The sequence below is a fragment of the Vigna angularis genome, chromosome 8 (assembly GCF_016808095.1).
Source record: "Vigna angularis cultivar LongXiaoDou No.4 chromosome 8, ASM1680809v1, whole genome shotgun sequence".
NCBI lineage: Eukaryota > Viridiplantae > Streptophyta > Magnoliopsida > Fabales > Fabaceae > Vigna > Vigna angularis.
The window spans coordinates 18,203,981-18,219,929 of NC_068977.1; the positions used below are offsets into that span (position 1 = coordinate 18,203,981).

Consider the following 15,949-nt stretch of genomic DNA (forward strand, 5'->3'; position numbering starts at 1 on the left):
TCGTAAAAGAACATATTTGTATTAATAACTGAGATTTAAAACAGAAACAACTGAGTTACAAACCATCCCTCTCTGCATACAGAGCATATGGTACACTTTTGTTTGATGTATTACTTTGATTCTGGTTCTACAATTCATGTTTCTAATACCTTGTAGGGTATGCAAAACCTAAGGAGGCAGTGGGAAGTGAGCAATATATCTACTTAGGGAGTAAGATGAGCTCACATGTGGAGGCCATTGGAACGTGCAGATTAGTTTTAAGTAGTGGTTTTGTTTTGCATTTAGAAAAGACATTTTATGTTCCTTGTTTTTCTAAGAATTTTATTTTTGTTTCAAGACTTTATACCTTTGGGTTTTTCTTTTAATTTTTCAGATTCTAGTTTTACCTTAATGAATAAATCTAAAGTTGTTGGTTTTGGTGAATTGTGTGATGGTCTTTATTCCATTATTTTTGCAAAACAATACCGCTTATGATTCTATGCACGTTACTGTCGGGTTAAAAAGAAGTGTTATGATTGAGGATTCTTCTGTTTTATGGCACAGTAGATTGAGACATATCTCCATTGAGAGAATTAAGCGATTAGTAAATGAAGGAGTACTTAGTACTTTGGATTTTACTAATTTTGAGACTTGTGTGGATTGCATAAAGGGTAAGCAAACTAACAAGTCTAAAATTGGTGCTAAGAGGAGTTCAAGTTTACTAAAAATTATTCATACATATATTTGTTGTTCGGATATGGACCCAAGTAGTCCGAAATACTTCATCACCTTTATAGATGACTACTCACGTTATATGTATCTCTACTTACTTCGTTCTAAGGATGAAGCTTTGAATGCCTTTAAAATTTTTGAGGATGAAGCGGAAAGCAAATCAAGATTGTGAGATCAGATAGAGGTGGAGAGTATTATGGTAGATACACGGAGAATGGACAAGCACCTGGTCCGTTTGTGAAGTTTCTTCAAGAACATGGAATTGTTGCCCAATACATTATGCCTGGTTCTCCAGATCATAATGGTGTGGCAGAAAGAAGGAACAAAACTTTAATGGACATGGTGAGAATTATGAGGAGTAATTCAAAACTTCCTTAATTCTTGTGGACTGAAGCACTAAAGACGGCTGTGTATATATTAAACTGAGTCCCAACCAAGGCCGTCCTAAAGACACCGTTTGAGTTATTCAAAGGTTGGAAACCAAGTTTGCGACATATACGCGTTTGGGGATGTCCGTCTGAAGTGAGAATTTATAATCCACAAGAGAAGAAACTAGACCCAAGGAATATTAGTGGGTATTTCATTGGATATGCTGAAAAGTCTAAGGGATATAGATTCTATTGTCCATCGCATAACACTAGGATTGTGGAGTCAAGAAATGCAAAATTTCTTGAGAATGACTTGATTAGTGGGAGTGATCAGTTTCCAAACATTGGGAATGAAAGGGATCACTATGAAGCTCAACCCTCTAGCTCAAGTGATAGATTGGTTATCATTCACACCCCTCAAACACAAATGAGTGTTAGACAAACAATAATTGAAGCTTCACAACCTGTTGAAAATGACCTTACATATCAAGTTGCTAATGAGGAACAACAAGATGATGTTGAACAACCTACTGAATAGTTGCTTGAGCAACAATTTCCTTAAGAAAATGATGAGGCAACATTAAGAAGATCTACTAGAGTTAAAAGGCCAGCAATTCCTAGTGATTATGTAGTGTATTTGCAAGAAGTTGACTACAATATTGGAGCTGCAAATGATCCTGAAACGTTTTCACAAGCCATGAGTTTTAAAGAATCAGACCTATGGTATGACGCCATGAAAGATGAGATGGATTCCATGGCATCCAACAAAGTTTGGGAGCTCGTTCAGTTGCCTAATGGTGTAAAATCCATTGGATGTAGATGGGTCTTTAAACCTAAGAAAGACTCAAAAGGCAACATTGAGAGACATAAGGCAAGACTTGTTTCCAAAGGGTTCACTTAGAGAGAAGGAATTGACTACACATAGACCTTTTCTCCTGTATCTAAGAAAGATTCCTTTCAAGTAATTATGGCAGTAGTAGCTCATTTTGATTTTGAGTTACATCAAATGGATGTGAAAACAACATTCCTTAATGGTCATCTGGAAGAAGAGGTTTACATGAAAAAACCTGAAGGATTCTCTTCTAAAGACAATGAACACTTAGTTTGCAAGCTTAATAAATCCATCTATGGATTAAAACAAGCCTCCCGCCAATGGTATCGAAAATTTCATGATATTATCACTTCATTCGGTTTTGAAGAAAACGTCATGGATCAATGTATATACCAAAAGGTTAGTGTGAATAAGATTTGTTTCCTTGTATTATACATGGATGATATTTTGCTTGCAACCAACGATAAGGGTTTGCTATTGTTAACCCTCGGCAAGTGTAACTGAATCGTATCAAGTAATAATAAATGGTAAAACCAAGTATCGTTTTCCAAAGGACTCATGACCTAAACAGTTATGTGATTTGTTGATTAAATTAGACTTATGAACAAATTCTTGTAGATTTAAATGCAAATACTAAAAAGTAAATATGAATGCATGTATTGATCAATTCAAAAGAAGCAAAACGTGATTGAGATATATGGAATGATAATGTATTTGGGGGTTTTCAATTCATCCTATCCATTCTCATGTATTCAAGAATTCATCTTCTTCATTAATGTTAATGCCACTTTCTAATTTACCTTAAACTCAATGTCTTGGTGAAGAAAGCCTACTCTTAATTACTAGTTTACAATGTATTGTCTCCCTAGCAATTATTCATGCATTACATTCGCACAGAAGCTTAAAGGCAACCAATGCTCCTATCCCTATGTCTAGGCAATGTTACTATTGGGAGAATTTCTTCATGTCTAGATTTATCTATATGTGTCCATACAAATAAAATCAATGATCATGCAATTGAATGAGTTAAACAAGCCATGCATAGAGTATAGAAGAAAAACCCTAACAATTAATGAAAGAAAACATGTGAATTAAAGAACCAATTCAATACATGAGAGTTTCAAAGGATTACATTGATTCCCCAACAACAATGAAAGTTTAGTTCACTATAATCATGGTGAAACTAGATGAAAAATAATGAAAGAATGAAAGATAGAACCCTAGAATTTGAAGAGTGGAGCTTGAGCATCCAAAATCCTTCTTCAAGGGGTGAAGAAAGTGTGATTTTGCTTTGTTATGCCAAAAGATCCTAACCCTAGGTCGACTAAAACCTTATATAGACTCCTAAATATTACAGAAAAATGGCCCAAGGCCCATTAAAATGGCGCTCAGCGGTAATTACCGCTCAGCAGTAAGTGCGGTTCTTCTATTTGACGCTCAGTTGCAGTTTTGCCCCTCAACGGTGACTGCGGGACTTCAGAGTGCCGCTCAGCGGTAATTTCTGCTGAGCGGTACTTACGGCTCTTCTTTTATTTTCTTCCTTTTCTGCCTCCAACTTATGGCTACTTCACTTCTTCCATTCAATTCATCTTAAAACATGCAAAAACAAGGAAAACCAAGCATAAAATCCATCCAACTCTCTTATTTCCAAAACATAAGCAAAAGCATGATTACAAGCTAGTTTCTAAGTCCTAAAGGTTGTCTTTAAGGTCAAAATTAAGTCTAAAAATAATAGTTTTTCAACTGTTATCAACTATATGAAGTGAAACAATTTCTCTCAAAGAACTTTGACATGAAGGATATGGGAGAGGCATCTTATGTCATTAGCATTAAGATCCGTAGGAAACGATCTCGAGGCATTTTGGGTTTGTCTCAAGATACCTATATCAACAAAGTTTTAGAGAGGTTTAACATGAAGGATTGTTCACCAAGTGTATCTCCCATCGTGAAGGGTGATAAACTCAATTTGAATCAATGTCCGAAAAATGATTTTGAGGGGAACACATGAAGAATATTCCATATGCTTCAGCTATTGGAAGCCTTATGTATGCTTAGGTTTGCACTAGACCTGACATTGCATATGTTGTTGGAGTTTTGGGAAGATATCAAAGTAATCCAGGTGTTGACCACTGGAAAGCTGCAAAGAAGGTAATGAGATATCTTCAAGGGACAAAAAATTACATGCTTATATATAAATGAACTGAATGTTTAGAAGTGATTGACTACTCCGATTCAGCCTATGCTGGCTGCGTTGATTCACGAAAATCAACATCTGGTTATATTTTTATGATAGCTGGTGGAGCTGTATCTTGGAGAAGTGGCAAGCAGACATTAACTGCTACTTCTACTATGGAAGCTTAGTTCGTTTCTTGTTTTGAGGCTACCTCGCATGGTGTATGGTTAAAGAGTTTCATTTCTGGGCTTAGAGTTGTGGACTCTATTTCTAGGCCATTAAAGTTGTACTATGACAACTCTGCTGCGGGATTTATGGCTAAGAACAATAAAAGTGGATGTCGAAGTAAGCACATCGACATCAAATACTTAGCCATCAGAGAACGTGTTAAGGAAAAGAAAGTGGTCATTGAACACATAAGCATTGAGTGGATGATTGTTGATCCTTTAACTAAAGGCTTGCCACCAAAGAATTTTAAGGATCATGTAGTACAAATGGGACTTGGTTCCACGATGTAATTTCATTATCAGTACATTTATTATTTTCAATGAAACTCTTATTTAGTTTGATGTTTTTCTCATATGTTTTTGTGCACATTTATTTTGAGAAGATATCATTTAGTTTTGATCAAGCATAAACATATGGTTTATGCATTAAGTTGAGAGCTAATGTTGAGAGAAATATATATTGTGGTACATGAAAGATAACACTCACTATCAGAGGACCTATCGCTATGGCTCGTATATATTCTGTCACTTGTTATGGTTAATAATTGGATAAATGGACCAAGTAGGATAATGTTAGCATTATTTGAAATATAAAATAAATATTATAGCATATTCAGTTCCTATTTTTAAGGAACATAAAGTGGTCCATTAAGCCATTACTTTTTATCCTTTTAACTGCATAGAGGTTATGGAGCAGTTATTAATTTTGTTTAAACATAAAGCCCATTTATTTTGAACCTGTGATGGCCAGACTTTATATAAGGGAATGAGTTACTCTCAGTTTTGATCACTAAACCTACTCCTCTATTTAGAAAACACACCATCGAGTTTGAGTGAGTTAAGGTTTAGAAAACAAAGCTGTGTTTGGATTACAAAATTGCAATGGCAAGAGGTACGCACAATATTCTTTCATTTTGCTTCCGCTATTTTTTATATGAATGTGTTAATGTTAATATAACATGTTTAGGTCAATTTTATACTCTACTATTTTATCAGATTGAATGAAAAATATTTTGGTTGCTTATTGGTATAGCATGGTCACGTGAGTTATGCATTTATTCTTTGTCTTTTGTTATAATTTCCTTGCTTGTACTTGTCTCATTTATTAGCTTCCCTGGTGCATGTTCTAGAATGAGTGAATCTTGCCTTATATTTCTTTGTCTCTTTTGAAAATTTCAACCCCTATGCTGGTGCAAGTTGTTGTTTGGGTTTGGAAAAGTCTTTTAGTAATGAATGTTATATACCGTGAGAGAAAGGGAGAAACACTAACCTTGTTTTGCACCAACCAAAAACATCAGTGAGAGAGTGTAAGAGTTGTCCACTTCTTGTGTTAGACAATGAGAGCTGTAAGAGAGAAGCAAGGAATTTGCAAATCATTTGGAAAAACGTGAGGAGCAAGTGTTAGAACTGAAAGGTGTTTGAGAGAATGCAATGGAGAGATGGGTAGAGGGTGTAAAACAGAGAGAGAATAACAAGTGCTATTTCTTATTAACCACAGTGGGTATATATGTATATTAGATACAAAGAATGTTAGACTGTCATTTGACAGTTAAAGACATTAGAATTTAGTTTTATTTCCAACACACCCCTCTAAAACTAAACTCCTTAGAAATTTAACTCCAAGCTTTGCCAGGCTGATCGTTTATCACATCAGACTGCCTCCCTTTATTTCTGATATTTCAGTTGAACACCACAGTCATCACCATCGGGGCTGTTTCCACTCTCTTATTTCCTTTGTTTCTTCTTTCGACGTTTGTTTCTCCTTTTACCATGCCTATGCTCATATTTTCTAGATATCATCTTCTTCTTCCTTCTATCATCCCTAGTATCAGTTGTAGCAAGACACTGAACTATCGTGGCCTGCAGATTCACCTTAAACGTTCGGTTTCGGGCAAGAGAGGCTTTGAGCACTAGCCGCTGCCTTTTATCAAACACTTCGATGTGTCTTTGCTGCACCGTCACAATGTATCCCTTCTCTAGAAACTGTCAAAGACTCAATAATTTTTTTTTCATTGTTGGAACATACAGTACATCATCCATATATGCAACTCCGCCATGTTTGTCCGCGATTAAGACTCTGCCAATTCCTTTCGCTGTAATCGTGCTATCATCTGCGAATCTCACACTGCTTCCCATACTTGGATCAAGATTCATCAACCAGTCTCTCCTTCCTATCATGTGGTTAAAGCACCTAGTGTCTAAGTACCAGCATGAATCTTCCTCAGCGTGATTGTGTTCGCTTGACAGCATCACACGTTCAACTTCTGTAACATTCGATGCATGACTCATATCCTTTGAATAAGACGCGTGGTCATATGCATGTCGTGCTACTCTTGATTGCAACATGTGTTCTGCAATACAGTCATACCTGTTTAGTGCATCTGTTCGATCTTAAGACACCCGACCGTCAACTCTCATTCGTTCTTTAAACAACCACCGATCGTCTTCATCCTTTCGGTCTCTAAACAACAACTGATCATCTTCATCCGTTCGGTTTAACAGTCGTCTGATTTCATCATCGACTTCTATTTGGTCTGAAGACGATAGCCGTCAATTTTCTTCACCAACGCCCGTTCGGTCTGAAGACATCTGCCGTCTGGTTTCTTCGTTACCACCCGTTTGGTTTGAGAACAACACCACTTCTTCAACAACCGCTTGGTCTGATAACAACATATTTTCTACAGCAACCGTTCGGTCTGAAGGCAACATTTCTTCTTCAGAAACCGTTCCTCTGAAGGTAATACTTCTTCACCATCTGCTGCATTAAAAGACCATTCGGTTTCTTCATCAACTACATTTGAAGACAACATCCGCTCGGTTTCTTTACTAGCTGCACTTGAATACGACAGCCGTTTGGTTTCTCCATCGGTTGCACTTGAATAGGACAGTCGTTCGGTTTCTTCACCGGTTGCACTTGAATAGGACAACCATTCAGTTTCTTCTTCTGCTACATTTGAAGATGACACCCGTTCGGTTTCTCCATCATCTACATCCGTTTGGTTTCTCCATCATCTACATCCGTTCGGTCGAAAGGTGAAACCGTTCGGTTGTGCACATTAAAATAACATGGTTAGACTCTGAATTGCATGCGTCTTGAACAAGATTCGCTGCCTCGTCATTCTTGGTGTTCTTTGCCGCTTCATTGTGCCAACATTCTACAGAGTAATGCCCAAACTTGTTACAGGTGTAGCACTGAACACTTCTTTTGTGCTTTCTTCCTCTGCCTCAAAATTGTCTTCCTCCTCTATTGTTTCCCTCATTATGCTCACTTGCATCGTTTTCGCCAATTTATTCAGAGGGTTTCATATCTCTACCACCCGTTCGGCCACCGCGTGTCCGTCTTCTGCCTCTTCCAGGTCCACGACCTTTGAAGCTCCGATTGTTTCTGACCTGCAGCGCTTGATTCATGCTTTGCACCACATCCTTTTCTGCATTCTTTCTTTCAGTTAAGCGCTGCTCATGCGCCTCCATAGAATTCTGCAGTTCTTCCACTTTCATTTCTTCAAGATCCTTACTTTCCTCTATGGCAACCACGATGTGATCGTACTCTGGTGTTAAGGTTCGAAGTATCTTCTCGACAATCTTTTTATCCTTCACGATTTTTTGGCATGCTCTCATGGCATTGACTACAACTTGAATTCTCCCAATATACTCCATCACCGTCTCTTGCTCACCCATGTAGAGGAGCTCGTACTGTCGCTGTAGAGATTGCAACCTGATCTTCTTGACCTTTACAGAGTTTCCGTAGTCCTCTTGCAGTATATCCCACACTTCCTTTGTCGTGTCGGCCTTCGATATTTTCTGGAAAATTGCCTCAGATACACACTGTTGCAGCAACATCCGTGCTTTGCAGTCCAGCCTCTTATTTTCTTTGTATAGTTTCTTCACCTCTTCCGAATCACCCTTCGGTGGTTCTTTGAAACCTTTTTTGACAATTTCATCCACTTCTTGGAACCCAAGAATCGCTTCCATTTTCACGCACCAATCATCGTAGCCCTTTTCGACAAATACCGATAGGTTACTGTGAATCATTCCGGCCATCACTTCTACATTTCTTTCTTCTTGAAGTGTCTTCTTCAACGTCACAAAACTTCACCAGGTTTCGTAACCTATCGCTCTTAATACCACTGTTAGAACTGAAAGGTGTTTGAGAGAATGCAATAGAAAGATGGACAGAGGGTGTAAAACAGAGAGAGAGAATAACAAGTGTTATTTCTTATTAACCATAGTAGGTATATATGTATATCAGATACAAAGAATGTTAGACTGTCATTTGATAGTTAAATGCATTATAGTTTAGTTTTATTTCCAACAACAGTTAAAGGCATTATAGTTTAGTTTTATTTCCAACAACAAGGAGGTGTTGGAGAATTTTTGGTTATTGCTAAAACACCCAAGAACTCTTAAAGGCTCATTAAAACTAGAGGTAAGGAATTTAACTTGGGAATATAATATGGTGTATGATGAGTAGAAGATGATTATTTTTAAAGTGATTATTCATCCATGACCTTGGTATAATATATTTTACGTATGGATTGTATGAAGGGGTGGTTATATGTTCATTTTCGTTTTGCTATTGTATTGGGTATACTTCGGGGTATACATGTGGACCTTCGAAATGGTGTTCTAAAGGGGTATACAATTGGTTATACATGCATATATTTTAATAAATTTTGTTGTTTAATGAGTATATATGTTTTGGGTTCCTTGAAATGATGCATGTTTATGAAATATATTTTGGGTACACATATACCATGTTGTATTGTGTATTATTTTGTATTCCTTTTTACCTTGCATGAGTTAAACACCCTGAGGGGCACTTATCTATACTCTTTGACCAAGAGTGTGGGTAGGATGAAAGTAAGAGTTCTCTTCCATTGTTGGAAGAAAAAGACTTGGAATATGAAAATGAGAATGAGTGTTGGTGAAAGGTGTGTGTGGTTGGGTTTCATTCAAGAAGTGAAGTGTGATACTTTGAAGGATTATAAAGAAGAGGAGGAGAATTTCTTAAAAATGGGTTAGATGGTGGAAAGAGAAGAGGAGGAAGAAAGGTGATATATAGGGCACAATTTTGGATGAAAAACAGTGAGGAAAATGGAGTTTGGTGCTTGTGTGGAAGGAGAAAATAAATGAATGGAAGTAGAGTTAGTAGTTGAAAAAGAAAAGATGGAGTTGATGTATGGAGAAACAAAGGAGAGAAAGGGAGGCTAGGGGTGGTTTGTGTTTCTTTTTACGTGAAGAAAGAAGTAAGGAGGAAGGAGGGGTGTTAGTTTTAGTTGAAAAATGCGAGAATTGAGTGTGGTTTACATGCATGTTATGTAGAAAAAAAAATGGGAGTTTGGGTATGTGTGTTGAAAAGCAAAGTGAAGAAATAGTGAGGGGGAGAGGGGGAGTTAATAGATCTGGAGAAAGTAGAGATGAAAAGGAGATGAATTAAAAAATATGTAGAGAAAAAAAAAAAAAGAAGAAAGAGGTTTTTGGATTTCATTTGGAGTAAGAAAGAAAAAAAAAAGGGAGAAAGAAAAGGGTGCATGTGTGTGATGTTAAGTGTGAAGGGAATAAGGAGTGAAGAAAAAAAAAAAAATGAAGTGAGTGCATGGGGTGGTTTACGTAAAAGGAAGAAGAAGTGGTAGTGCGGAGTGTGAGTAAAAAGAATAAAATAATATTTGAAGAAAAAAGAAAGAGAAAGTGAAGTGTGTGGGGAGGAATTGTGTTACGTAAATGATGTGAAAGTCATGTGTTTTAAATGAGGAAAAGAGAGAGGAGAAGAAGTGAAGTTTGAAGTTTTGTTAAAAAAAAAACATAATAAAAAATTGTGGGACCCACTTGTAAGGAAGAGGAGTGAACTTAGAAATATAAGGGGTGTTGTAGAAATATTAGAATATGGGTCGGAATGTGAACTTAGTAATTCAGGGGGTGCATCAGGCATTTTGTTTTAGTGGATAAGGGTGTGAACTTATTGATTTCAGAGGGTCCATCGGAAATTATGTGTTAGTGGACAGAGGTGTGAACTTAGTAATTTCAAGGGGTGCATCAGAAGTTCTGCTTTGTGTACAGGGGTGTGAATATAGCAGGGGGTGCGCCAGTTAAAAAAAAACTCTTTTAAACAATTATTTAGTATTTTTGGTTAATTTCTTTTGTGTTATTTTAAACTTTTGAGAATGGTTGGTTTTTTTTTCTTGGCCTATTATTGGTCATATACTCAAACTCAAATTGTGTGTGAGTCTTGCCCACAAAAATGGATCAGACTAATATGGTTGAGATTGGGAAGGAGACAAAAATTCAATTGCTTCTGCAGTTAACATAATACATATCAAACATGGGGGACCAACTTCACATAATTGAAAAACATCATCAGCAAAATCAAAACTCCTTATATTGCACCGACCAAAATTGAAGTAAAAACATAATCAAACGCGTCCTAGTTTATGAGGACCCAACACTTTCTGTAAAGAAGCCTATTTTCTTTGCAGAATATAATGCACCAAATTCGTCCTTTTAATGCAGATGTTGTTGTTTCCTTCTACTTCTTTAAAGAGCATTGATGTTCTCATTAAATGAATGAATTGATTCATATTGTTGTTTACCAAAATAGAGAAAGTTTTCTATTAGGGAAGATGATCACCAAACAGAGAAATGGATTCAAATTGAAATTACTAAATTGAAGAGACCAATAAAACAATCTGCTTCTACAAGAAGTATAATCATGTTGAGATTCTCAAGGAGGAGACAAATTGTTATATACGCTAAACTATCAATTTTTTTTACATGGTCAAAATTTATTTTCTTAATAATTAAAAGTAATTAATTATAAAGATCTGTATATATTTTATATACTTTTGGAAGAATATCTCCATATTTAAAACTCTCTCTCTATATAAAATATGCTATTAAGTTTGGTTCAACTAATTTAAAACTTTATAATTATTAATAAAGATGGTTTTTATATGAACTTATATTTATATTTATTACCTTCTAAACATATTCCATTTTATTGACATGTTTATAAAAAACAACTTACAAAGGAATTACTTTCAAGTGCTTTATGATAATAATATTTAAAAACCAATAAAAATATTTATTTTCTATTTTTTTATTCATATATAATATAATTACTGATATAGAAAGAAGATTATTTTATTGAACTTATTTATATTTATTACCTTCTGTATCGTATGAAATATGGACCGAGCGGTTATTGAATAAGACCGATCGGTCTATCTGCCACTGGTCAACCTGGTAAAATGGTTTCGGCCGTAATTGGACCATCGCTTAAGTTGTTGCTGGGCCAATAGTCATTTATAACGTTCCCCACCGCTCGGTTTGGACCAGGTGTTTTTTAGATAATGTCCCTAGGTTTTGTTTACGAGAGTGATAGTTCGTTTAGAACTTTTATCATCACTCGGTTTGGACCAGGTGTTTTTCACATAACGCCCCTGGGTTTTGTTTACGAGAGTGACAGTTCGTTTAGAACTTTTATCACCGCTCGGTTTGGACCAGGTGTTTTTTAGATAACATCCCTGGGTTATGTTTACGAGAGTGACAGTTCGTTTAGAACTTTTATCACTACTTCGTTTGGACCAGGTGTTTTTCATATAACGCCCTTGGGTTTTGTTTACGAGAGTGACAGTTCGTTTAGAACTTTTATCATCGCTCGGTTTGGACTAGGTGTTTTTCAGATAACGTCCCTGGGTTTTGTTTACGAGAGTGACAATTCGTTGAAAACTTCTATCACCGCTCGATTTTTGCCCTCCTCTTGGACGAGTGGTCTACATGGTTCTGTCACCTGTACTGTGAAACCGAACGACTGAATACCAATGAGGCCGAATGATTGAACATATGTGATTGAAAGGAATTTTCTGGCTTTATTTATACCAAAAGTGTAAACACGTAAGTCTTGTGAAAATAGTTTAATTGAAATAAAATATGACATCAAAATTCAACTAATGTAAACTTGAGATGTGTCGCATTCCTATTGTTAGGAAGGACTTTTCATCATATCTTCCTTAGGATTGTGCGGTCAGAGCTATGGCTGCGGCTGCAACCCCGCCTACGTTTCCTCTCCTCCTTTCTATGTGGCTGTTCCATAATTCTTTGTAGAGACCTTGATGAGCTTCTTATCCGCGATCGATCCGTCTTTACATACTTACGAAGATGACCCTATCAGATAAGCTTCTCGAGGTCATCTTTTAGTGTTACACACTCTTGAGTAGTATGTCCCCGGTTCTGATGATATTGACAATGCTTCCTTCCATCCGTGTTTCTCGGTGTAACAACAGTTTTGACCGAGAGGAGGTCAGCATTAAGGGCTTCATTCAGAATTTCTGCTCTCGGCGCATTAAGCATTGTATAGTGCGTAAACTTGGGCGTTCGGGAAAAATCCTTCGAACGAAGGACCTTACCTTTCTCGCTACTGCCTGTAGAAGCTTCCTTCTGTTGTTTCTTCCGTGAGCTTCTCATGTCTGCCATACGAACAAACTCAGTTATCCTTTCCTGAAGTTCATCCATTATTTTTGGTGGTCGCGCATATAGTTTTTCAGCACAATATCCTGGCCTTAGACATGAAGGCAGGTTGCTGATAACAAAAGTGTGATTAACATCTTTAACTCGTTGTGCGACTTCATTATACCTTTTCATAAAGGCTTTCAAAGTTTCCCCTTTCTCCTGTTTAGTATTTACGAATTCTGTTGGTGTTATCTCCTGTTTCCGATTGGAGGCGTATTGCCTTCTAAAGAGGGTTTCTACAGTGACGAAGCAATCCACTGTGTTTGGGGGAAGAGTGTTATACCACTCCAATGCTTCATCCTTGAGCGATAAGGAGAAGGCTCTGCATATGACTGGATCATTGTCCGTGTAGAACGCCATTGCATTGGTGAAGATCCTAAGATGATTGTTGGGATCCGTTGAGCCATCATACCTCTCTAATACTGGAGGATTCTTCTCTAGTATTGGAGTTTGCATGATGGTCGCCGTAAAAGGGAGTAAGCTGGTTGGTCGAACGGTTTGGATGGGTGAAGGTCCTCTCCTTCCTCGACCGTTAGGGTTGGTGTGTTGGGATGGATGGCTGCCGATTACGACTTCCCTCGTTTCAATTCTTGTGGTTTGAGGTGGACCGCTCGATATGAACTCATTTTGCCCTTAGCGCCGCAATCTCCTCTACGTGCTTGCGCTGCATCTATTGCTGTGCTTGCAGCTGCGCCTGTATGGTTCTTGTCTGTGCTTGTATTTGTGCTTGCATCTGCGCTATCAAATCTCTGGTATTTTGTTGTCCGTCCATGCTCCTCGTGGTCACCATCTGGGCGTGTTCTGGTTACTCTCGGCCCCATGGTGAGCGCCAAAATGTTTCGGCAAATATTTTTGTGGGACCGAGACACGTGACTTTATCCCTCCTAGATGACTTTGCCGTTCGCTCTCTGAACGCTCGCTTCTGCAAAGTAGACCGAACACTCTCTCTCCCGCAATATAGACCGCACATTCGTCTTTCAATTGGTCGTATGTACTCCCGCTCGCTCTCCGACTGCTTGGATCGCTTGTCTTCCTTCAATCTCCTGTTGTTGACCGTTCGGTAGGGACGTGAACCGATCGGTCTCCTTCTTGACGAGGGGGAATGTACTTGCAAAAGACACTCCAAAGCTCAAGTTAGGCATGTTGTTGAAGAGCTTAGCTCTTAATGAAATACTCAGTTAATGGTTAGCATTGTTTGAGTATTTGAGAGTAGTGGAGAATGAATAAAGCGTGAGTAGAACGTAAGTGGAACGTACCTGGCTTTTGGCCCTGTCAATGTATTTATAAGTGTTTCATAGATCAAATAAAAACAACCTTACCTAGAGATCCGGTTAGTTACCCATAAACGGCTTTATTAATATCTTCAACCAAATATTTTGGATTTGGTTTATCGAATATCTTTAACCAGATATCTTTAATTATTTTATTATCCACTGGACTATTGGTCCAGTAACAACTTAAGCGCTGACCCAATTACGACCAAAACCATTTGACTAGATTGACCAGTGGCGAATAAATCGATAAATATTTCATACGATAGACCTTCCAAACAGGATCTTTATTTCATTTGTTTAACAGAATCTGATTACAATATTACGAAGGTTAAAAAAAATTATTTATTCTATAATTGTTTTTCTGTACTAATATTTTGTAATTTCGCTATAAATTTTAATAATGATATACTATTTTAATAACTGTTATCTATGATTATATAGAGAAAATGGTCTTTTATATATATATATATATATATATATATATATATATATATATATAAATAAGAATGAAAAATGAAAATGTTTTTAATTGTTTATAAATTTTAATTATAATATTTTTAAATAAAATCATTAAATATCATTGTCATTACGTTTAATTTTTATTCAAAATATAAAAAAAACCGTAAAAGAAACTCGTTAAACTCATAAAATTATATATTTATAAATTACTCAAATTATATTTTAAAATATTTTGAAATTATAACAGTAAGCGTTACAAGAGTGGTATTTTTGTTGGTATTAATAATATGAATTTCGAAATAAAAATAAGATTAAAAAAATTAAATAATAAATATTATGTTATAAAACAACATTAAATATTATATTAATGTTGACTTCAAATTTATTATTTAAAATTATTCAGTTTGGTGGGATGTATAATTAGGTATTTACGTTTGAAAATTATTCAGTTTCATATTAAATTAGAATATTAAACTATATAATAACATTATTTATATATATATATATATATATATATATATATATATATATATATATATATATATATTACAATTAAAGGAGATATAAAATGTTATAATCACCTGTAGAAACATAAATTATATCTATGATAATGGTCTAATGCAAAAAAAAAAAGAAAATCAAAATTGTTGTAATCACATCAATATCTCCTTATGTTTTCTCTAATTATATTCGTACTTTCTTTCTTTTTCTAAGACTTGTTTGCAAGAAAGGATGTGCAACAGTAACAAAACCATAAAAAAAGTTAGAAAATTTGAGTGTAATTAAAAGAAAAACTACCTATTTAATTTGAACAGACATAAGAAGGTATTTTTATAATTAATTTTAAATAGTAACCGTTATTATATTTAACAAACAATTAAATATATCACATTAGTCAATTTTTATGTTCGAACCAGTGAAATATTGAATAAATTTGTATTGAAAACATTAATGTTCTTAATTGTTTCAATTAAAAAAAGAAAGGCAAGTTTAAGACTAAAGGATTTTTTTTTATAGCAAATACATTTAAAAAAAATATTAATTAGTACTAAAAAATAAAGTGATTTATATTTGGATGGATGTAATATATATATATATATATATATATATATATATATATATATATATATATATATATATATATTTTTTTTTTGTAACATTCCATTTTTGTAATATAAAACTAGGTTTAATAGGTTCGGAGGTCCTTATATTTGTGGGTTCGTTTCAATTGGGTCCTCCAATTTTGAAAGTGATCAATTTGGTCCCTAATTTAACAAAATTAGTCAATAATACCCTTTCCGTTAAATATAATGGACGGCGTTAACTTTTTAAACATGTGGCATGTTGAGGCATCCTTTTATTTGCAGGTGGCACAGTTTTATTTGAAGAATGCTTCAACA

At 35.6% G+C, this 15,949-nt stretch overlaps 3 protein-coding genes across 3 annotated transcripts; 1 reads left to right on the plus strand and 2 right to left on the minus strand.

Annotated features, from left to right (window-relative positions):
• Positions 1 to 1,776: 1,776 nt before the first annotated feature.
• On the plus strand, positions 1,777 to 4,602 carry LOC108344344 (uncharacterized). The gene is made up of 3 exons (XM_017582799.1): positions 1,777 to 1,950; positions 3,967 to 4,059; positions 4,318 to 4,602. The coding sequence occupies exons 1-3, from the start codon at positions 1,777 to 1,779 to the stop codon at positions 4,600 to 4,602; spliced, it is 552 nt and encodes a 183-aa protein (XP_017438288.1).
• Positions 4,603 to 7,599: 2,997 nt separating this feature from the next.
• On the minus strand, positions 7,600 to 8,352 carry LOC108344345 (uncharacterized). Its single transcript, XM_017582801.1, has one exon. The coding sequence runs from the start codon at positions 8,350 to 8,352 to the stop codon at positions 7,600 to 7,602; it is 753 nt and encodes a 250-aa protein (XP_017438290.1).
• Positions 8,353 to 12,474: 4,122 nt separating this feature from the next.
• Positions 12,475 to 13,272, minus strand: LOC108344346 (uncharacterized). The gene has a single exon (XM_017582802.1). The coding sequence runs from the start codon at positions 13,270 to 13,272 to the stop codon at positions 12,475 to 12,477; it is 798 nt and encodes a 265-aa protein (XP_017438291.1).
• Positions 13,273 to 15,949: the final 2,677 nt, after the last annotated feature.